The sequence below is a fragment of the Nannospalax galili genome, unplaced genomic scaffold (genome assembly GCF_000622305.1).
Source record: "Nannospalax galili isolate Female #2095 unplaced genomic scaffold, S.galili_v1.0 scaffold1357, whole genome shotgun sequence".
Lineage (NCBI taxonomy): Eukaryota > Metazoa > Chordata > Mammalia > Rodentia > Spalacidae > Nannospalax > Nannospalax galili.
In genome coordinates, this window is record NW_008339987.1 from 800,861 (window position 1) to 808,558 (window position 7,698).

Genomic DNA, 7,698 nt, shown 5'->3' on the forward strand with positions numbered 1-7,698 from the left:
TGGGGTAAGCCAAAAAAAAAAAAAGAAAATATGCTATTTCATTATAGCTTTGTATGATTGGCCATCTGTTACTATACTAAATAACTGATATCAACTTACAGACTCTCCATGGTTTTAGAGATTTTAGTCCATGTTTGGCTGGCCTCAGTGTTTGGGGCTATGATTGCCCTTTATGGTAGGGACTGTGGCAGAGCAAAGCTGTGCAGCTCACGGCTGGAAACTTAATGAGAGGAAGAGGAAGGGACTGGAGTCTTCCATCCCTTCAAGGGCAGGCTGCCAATGACGTCCCATTGAGTGCTGTCCCTCCAAGGCTTCGCCACTCAAATGCGTGGTGTTGAGGACCACTCCTCTATTTATTCAGCACATGGACCCTTGGAAGATAATTTATCAAAATCCTAGAAAGCTCCTAGAACCACTTCGAGGTGACCCTGAAAAACAGCACCGAGAGGAAGTCCTTATAGAAGGCAAAGCCCCAGCTTGTGTACTTGGTCTTTGAAGAAAAGAGCTTGTTGGAAGGAACGGCTCTCAATGAACTGCACTGATCAAATGGTTTCTTCCAGGGACATGGAAGAAACAAGACTTGAGTATTAGAAACTATAAAGCTGATGTATCAGACATGCCAACAAGAGAGGTATCACTGACATCCTGCCACAGGACCATTCATTGAGGGGAACAGCCTGACACACGGTGACCTGTTGATCACAACAGATTAATTACGATCTATTTATTCTGACCAGGACACATTTTGGGCATTCATTTGCCTTTCCTGCCTTCCGAGCCTCCTTATACAGTGTCTGATTCACAGACGGCACTTCCCACATACCATCACCTTAGACCAATGGACCGCTTTTGGAAGAGAGGTTGAGGCTGTGGGCACAGGATCATGGGACTATCTGGTTTTACAATGTACCACACTGTCCACAAGCTTCCATTCTGCCAGCGTGATGAAAGACTCTTGAAGATAAAGCTGAGGCTCTAGTTTGAAATCAGTTGCCAGAGATGAACAGTGTTTGGTGGTGTGTAAAAAATTATCCCCGAACATTACATTTCAATAGATGAACATTTGCTACCTGGTGGTTTCATCATGAATTTGGGAGCAATTGATCTCGGAGATTCTAGTATGGGGTTTCTCAAGAGATTGTGATCAATCATTGCCTACATTTCATCTAAAAGGACAGAAGTAGGAAGCATGTGAGCTGGAGAGATTACTTAATGGTTAAGAGTACTTGCTGCTCAATCAAAAGGACTAGAGTCCAGATCCCAGCACCCCATCAGGCAGCTCACAATTGCCTGTAGCTCTAGTTCCAAGAGATCTGACAGCCTCTTCAGGCTTCTGATCACACACACGTGAGCATGCATGTACGCAGACACAAACATAAACATAAACACACGCACACACACACATAAATAAAATAAATAAAAATAAATCTACAAGAAAGAAGCATGATGTGGGAAATCAAATTGACCAGCAAGTTTGGGGAAGCCATCTCCATTCTCAGTAGAGTGATTAGGAAAAGGGTCAAGTGTGACTGTCTCGCTGACATGCCATCCAATGTCTCAGTCTGAAAACTGGTTCCCCACACTACCAGCAAGTTTGGGGAAGCCATCTCCATCTCTCAGTAGAGTGATTAGGAAAAGGGTCAAGTGTGACTGTCTCTCTGATGTGCCACCCAATGTCTCAGTCTGAAAACTGGTTCCCCACACTGTAGGGCTGTGAGGTCCTGGCATAAGCAGGAGCCTGGCAAGTGTTCACTGGTGCTATTTTTCTTTTTTGCTGTGAGTTGAGTTCTAACTGCCATGTCCTCTCTGGATCACTTGTCCTCACAGACATATAGATATACAGACACACAGACACACACATACACGAAATTGAGGAACAGCTCAGAAAAGGGGGTGCCAAATGCAATTTGACTACCGACAGTGTGAGAGCAAGAGTTCATCAATTGGAGAACAAAGAATGGGATGAAGGAACAAGGGGGCAGAAGAGATGGTCTGTAGCTGGGCTACTCTGGCTGCTTCTTTTAACTTTCCAAACCTGATCTTCCTGCCCCTTGTGAACATGGGTCTCCAACCTAAGCCTCATGCATAGAACCATGAAGTCTTGAGTAACCTCCCATCTGAAGTTTTCTTGTTGAACTTGTAGACCAAACAGCCTAACTGACTCATCTGTTAATGTAATTGTCAATTATTTACCTTGCAGATCCCCGAAAGACACCACCAGATTGCAGAATTCTGAATTATCTAGATGCTCATCATCTAATCTCACGTCCTGATTCCTGTTCTATAAAAGAGGCTGCTGTGGCAGAAGTGAGTAGGAGAGGAGAGGAGGCCAGGACAGCTGCTGAGATCTCGAGACTCAGGTGAGACCTGCTGTGCCTTCCTCTGTTCCACAGCTGGCCTGCATAGAAGGGAGGCTAGCGCCTTGCTGTGGGTAGGCCCTGACAGACTGCTTTGTCACTCACTGGGGACCTTACAAGAGAAAGAGGATTGGCCATAGTCAGGTGGAAGGGGCTGGCCATTCACGCAGCTTTCCCAGAGGCAGGAACATTGATAGAGCAAGGAATGCTCAATATGCTCTAAGTAAAAGACCTAGGGATGAGATTTAACTGGCGCTTGCCAGTGCAGATTGAGAAGTGGGCTGTGGCTGTGTGACCTTTGACATTATGTCACTTGTGAGGGTACCCACAAGCCATTCTGGGCTGAATCCAGTACAAAGGTCTACCTCTAAACAGAGATGGTGTCAGAGTATTGAGGTGTTCAGCCTCTGAGGAGGATGTAGGACCCTCTTCATCCACTTTGAAGAGGAGGAGCTAGCATGAGTGAGGCAAGCTGACACAGCAATCACAACTCCACGTGGAGTGTAATGCGAGGCTTGCTTAATTGGGTAGAGGCTTCAATCCAGCAGGCATAGTTTCAGATCCTCTCTCAGCTGCGACCTACAGCTTAGGGGGAAATTGCCTGCATCACTAGGCTTCTGTTCCAACCTACGATGCAGTCCATGTGTTCCCACACTATCAGATGTGGTAAAGATGTTGGTCACAATGTGTAAAGCCACCATCTTGCGGCCCGGGAAAGAGCACTGTGGAAGCCTGTGAACCATTATGGCTAGTCACCCCCTGGAGTTCTGGAGAGGACACATAAGACCGTCCTTCCAACTGGGGACAGGGCAGGCAAGAAAATAGATTCTTCTGTTACTCATCCACTGTGAACTTGTCACTCTGTCCACAGATACCAGGAGGGATGTTTCTAATTGGGAGCCTCTTTGCCCTCTGTGGGCTGCTGGCACAAACTACAGCCTATATGGCAGGCCAGCCTTTGATCCTGAGCAATTCCCTGCCTACGTGCATGGACCACTGCCGGCCCTTGCCAGTGGGTACGGGGGTGCCCTTGACTGTGGCCCCAGGCCTGTATTCATATCCTTCAAGTCATTATGCTAGAGACTTCAGAGATGGTAAGTGAATCTCTAACACTTTCTTTAAGGAGTGTGCGTGTGTGTGTGTGTGTGTGTGTGTGTGATGTGTGTGTGTGTGCACAAGTATGCTCAGGTTGTCTAACCTTCCATTAACAGGAAGTGAGGGATGAGGGAGGAAGAGTGTCTGAGCATTTAAAATTGCCATATGTCATCCCTGAACCCCTCTCCCATTGCAGCTTTCAGCCGTGGCCTGCTGTCTGGGGGTTTGCTGGGCTTTCTGGAAAACCTTCCACTCCTGAACATCCTGAAGCCTACAGGAAGCAGCACTGGTGGCCTGTTTGGGGTGGTTGGAAAAGTGATTTCATCAGTCCCCATCCTGAACAACATCCTTGAGTGAGTTGCCCTTAAGTAGTGTCTTGGTGTCTTCCACCACCGAAGACGTGCTCATCTCAGGCAGCAACCCTACAGAAGGAGAGGGGTGAGGTGACCGTGGTACTGGCACTCAGTTCTGAGACTCTCTTCAGCCTGACAGAAAACACTGACCCTCTTGTACCCATAATTTCTCCCAGATCTAAGGCACATGCTGGGGCTCCAGAAGCATCTATGAGTCCCATGATATCTCTCCATGCCAAATCCATAATCCCTAGTTCCCAGATGGAAAAACAGAGGGACAGAGATATACCTGTGTTCACACAACTAGGGTGATGCAGACTTGTGAATCTAATCCTAAGTCAGAGAAGTCCAAACCAAGGCCTTTTACCCCACTGAGGTCCCTGGGTTCACTCCACCTGAGGAATGTGAGCCGACACTGGACTGCCCTCCTCCACCACCAGTGTGACTAAGCAGTGTGGTGTCCATAGAAGATCTGGTGTGGTCCTTCCCTTGAAAACCCAAGAGCTTAGCAGGCACAAAGCCACAATGCAGAGCTTGATGCCAGTGAGCTGCCCAGGCCTGATTCCGTAGTAGGACTGGATCAAAGCCATTGCCAAGATCCCACCCACGGCTTTACCTGGTGACAGACAGACTTCAATTTGATTTCCATACGAACTATGAGCTGGATGACCTGAGACTCGGGGTCGGATTCTTTATCTGTAAGATGGAAATTAAAGCACCCACAAAAAAATGCTGTGGGAAGACAAAGGAAGGTGTAATACTTGGCACTGTGAGGTCTCAGAAAAGGCTTTTCTCCCACCACTTCTGAATTTTCCCAACTTCCTGCCTCTCAGTCCCCATGATAAGTGTTGGGGACTGATCTGCACTTGAAGGTCTTGACAAGATGTATAATTTTCACCATAAACCTTGTGCAGGATTTATCCAGCTGCCCACATGTTATCCATTTCTTCCTGCACCAAACCATTCATCTATCTGTCCATCTTTCCTTCCTTTCATTGTTAACCATTCCCTCTTCTATCTACCCATATATCCCACTGACTACCCACTTTCCCACCAACACAGAGCCAGTCACTTTCTTTATAAGGCTCTGAGCTGGTATGCGTAGTTTCTTTTCTCGAATACCTCCTAGTCTTGAGATGAAGGGAGGACCTTGTATTTTATGATTTGACTCAGCAGTTGAAAAAGATGGGTGCTCAGAACCCAAGGTGGCTCTGGCTACAGGACTGCCATTCTGTGTTCCTCATCTCAGGTGTCCAGTTCTCCTTCTGAGATGGTTAAATTTGGGTTAAAGATGGTTTCCAGGGGCTGGAGAGATGGCTCAGTGGTTAAAAGCACTAGCTGCTCTTGTGGAGGACCCAGGTTTGATTCCCAGCACCCACATGGCAGCTAATAACTGTCCATAACTTCAGTTCCGATGGAATTTGGTGAGGTTCGCATTCCTGACAAGAAACCTCTACCTTTTAATGTGGTGGGGACAGATGTCAATAGGCCTGTTTCTTCCTCCTCTGGCAGCCCTGCAGTTGGCCATCTGTTGGAGCTGGCTGTGAAGCTGGATGTCACTGCAGAAATCTATGCTGTGAGGGATATTCAGGGACGAAGCCGTCTGATCATCGGTGACTGTCTTTACCCTCCTGGCAGCCTGCGCATCTCCTTGCTCAATGGGTGAGGCCATAGGGGTGGCTCCTCCTGCCCAGAGATAACCGAGTCTTATGATGGAATGAAGGGAGGATCAATGGTCAAGAGGATAGAAAGGAAGGTGTGTTAGAGGGTAGGAGTGAACGGCTGCACGGATGGATGGTCACATGGCTAGTGGATGAAGGGAAGGACGTACAGACAGACATGGGTAGATATGTAAGAAAATTGATAGATAAGTTCTCACTTATCTCTTGGTAGATCAGCATGACCAATTTTGTGTTAGATTAGTCAATATGGAATTAGGCCACACATAGTATAGGGGCATGAGGAGAGACAGAGTGCTCTGATGTGAACCTGAATAGCCTTCCTCCAGTTTGGTCTCCTTACTTTGCTCTAATATGAAACTATATTGAGGTTATTGATAGACTCCCACCAGAGGGTAAAATAGATGTAGGAACTATTGGATTGCTGATTTTGGTTACGTGTCACAAGAGGTTGGGGGAGCCCAGTCATACACAGTGCATAAGAGCTGGCCACAGCATGGCTCACATTTATTACACACATATGTCATGGTTTGCATGTATCATTTCACTGAGTCCTCATGATGGATATACACTAAGCACTGTCATACATTTGTGGTTTGACATAGTCTTGTTATGCCCCACTGTGTGCTTCAACTGTGAGTTTATTCGACACTCATCTGTGTGTGCACTGCTGAGGTGGCTATAAGTCTCTGTCTAGGCCTCTTTTTGTTCACGTGTTCTGGGTGTGAAGAGGCAAGACCCTGTCTCAGTTACTGAGTGTCAAGATCAAGGGTGCATTGCAGACCCTGAAGACTTCTCCAGACCAACCACAGGCCTCTATATCATATCCACGTGTTTATCTTCTAGACTAAGTCCCCTTCAAAAGCTTGTGGACGGCCTCACAGACATCTTGACTAAAGTCCTTCCTGGCCTGGTGCAGGGCACGGTAAGAAATCAGAAGTGTCAGGTGCCTGCTGCTTGGGTCTTAGAGCTTCTGAGGTTAAAGGAGAGCCCTGTAATGAGTTAACGTGAGCTACTCTGTGTGAGATGAAATTCCATCCGTCAATCCCTCTGCCTATATTCCTTCTCTCTATTCCTCCAAATACACTGATTGGTTTGTTCTGGGCGATAAATGTATCCTTCACTATTCTACCCTGGGCATGCTTCCTCTCCCAGGGTCTTCCTGTAGGAAGCCCTGTGCTTAACTCCCCTCTCCGCCCTGGGTCAGGTGTGTCCTCTGGTCAATGGAATTCTCAGCATCTTGGATGTCACCCTGCTGCATAACATCGCTGGTAAGAACTGCTTTCAAGTCTTCTCCTCCTCTGAGGAGCAGCAGTTTCCCCCAAGGAGCTATGTATTTGCCTACCATGGGACAACTAGATCCCATCAACCTCTCCCCTCCTTGTTTTGGAGATCTTTGTTCCCAAGAATGATCCAGGTGATTTTGAGGTAAAGTATACCTACCCCTCAGCCTGACCTTGAGAACAGCTGGGCTGGCTGGAGAAGGAGGCCCAGCCATTCCTCACATGGCTCAGTATGGCGAGCATGGCCAGTGCCCTAGAATCCTAGTCACCATGTAGCCGGACTCCTTCACCTGCAGATGTGACTTTTGTCATTTTCTTTCCATAGACTTCCTGCTCGATGGAGTCCAGTTTGTCATCAAGGTCTAGGCTTCGTAGGAAAGGACCTTTCTCGGCTGAGCCTGTGAGTGCTGCTCCTACTCCCCAGGATTTCTGGAGTAGCTCTTCTTCTTATAAGGAAGCAAGGGCCTTTGGGCAAAAAGACTCAGAAAACATCTCCCAATGCCATCAGCCTGGGTATTTAGCCTTTAACACATCAGATTTAACATCCAAGTTATAGCAACATCCAAGGAAAGAGACAAACTCTCTGTCTCTGTCTCTGTCTCTGTATCTCTCTCACACACACAGAGAGAGAGAGAGGGAGAGAGAGAGAGAGAGAGAGAGAGAGAGGTATGCAGTCCACAGAAAAGCTTAGGGAGGTGCCATCGCAACACAACTGTAGATAAAACACACATGATAATGGGTATATATAGATATAGACACAGACACAGACACACACACACACCAAAATTGATCTACATGTGCACACATATGAGTACACAGACACACATTCACATAGGTTCACAAGAGTCAGGGCCTTGTAGCTGAGGCAGGACACATAGCCTTGACTCTTAGCCTGCTTCTGTCCCTCAAAGGGCTGGTTTGATGGTGGGGC

At 47.3% G+C, this 7,698-nt stretch overlaps 1 protein-coding gene across 1 annotated transcript; it reads left to right on the forward strand.

Moving 5' to 3' along the window:
* The first annotated feature begins 3,240 nt into the window (after positions 1 to 3,240).
* Positions 3,241 to 7,133, forward strand: LOC103735546 (BPI fold-containing family A member 5-like). The gene is made up of 6 exons (XM_008834848.1): positions 3,241 to 3,451; positions 3,649 to 3,805; positions 5,318 to 5,467; positions 6,331 to 6,409; positions 6,692 to 6,755; positions 7,093 to 7,133. Exons 1-6 carry the CDS (start codon positions 3,241 to 3,243, stop codon positions 7,131 to 7,133), a joined length of 702 nt encoding a protein of 233 aa, XP_008833070.1.
* Positions 7,134 to 7,698: the final 565 nt, after the last annotated feature.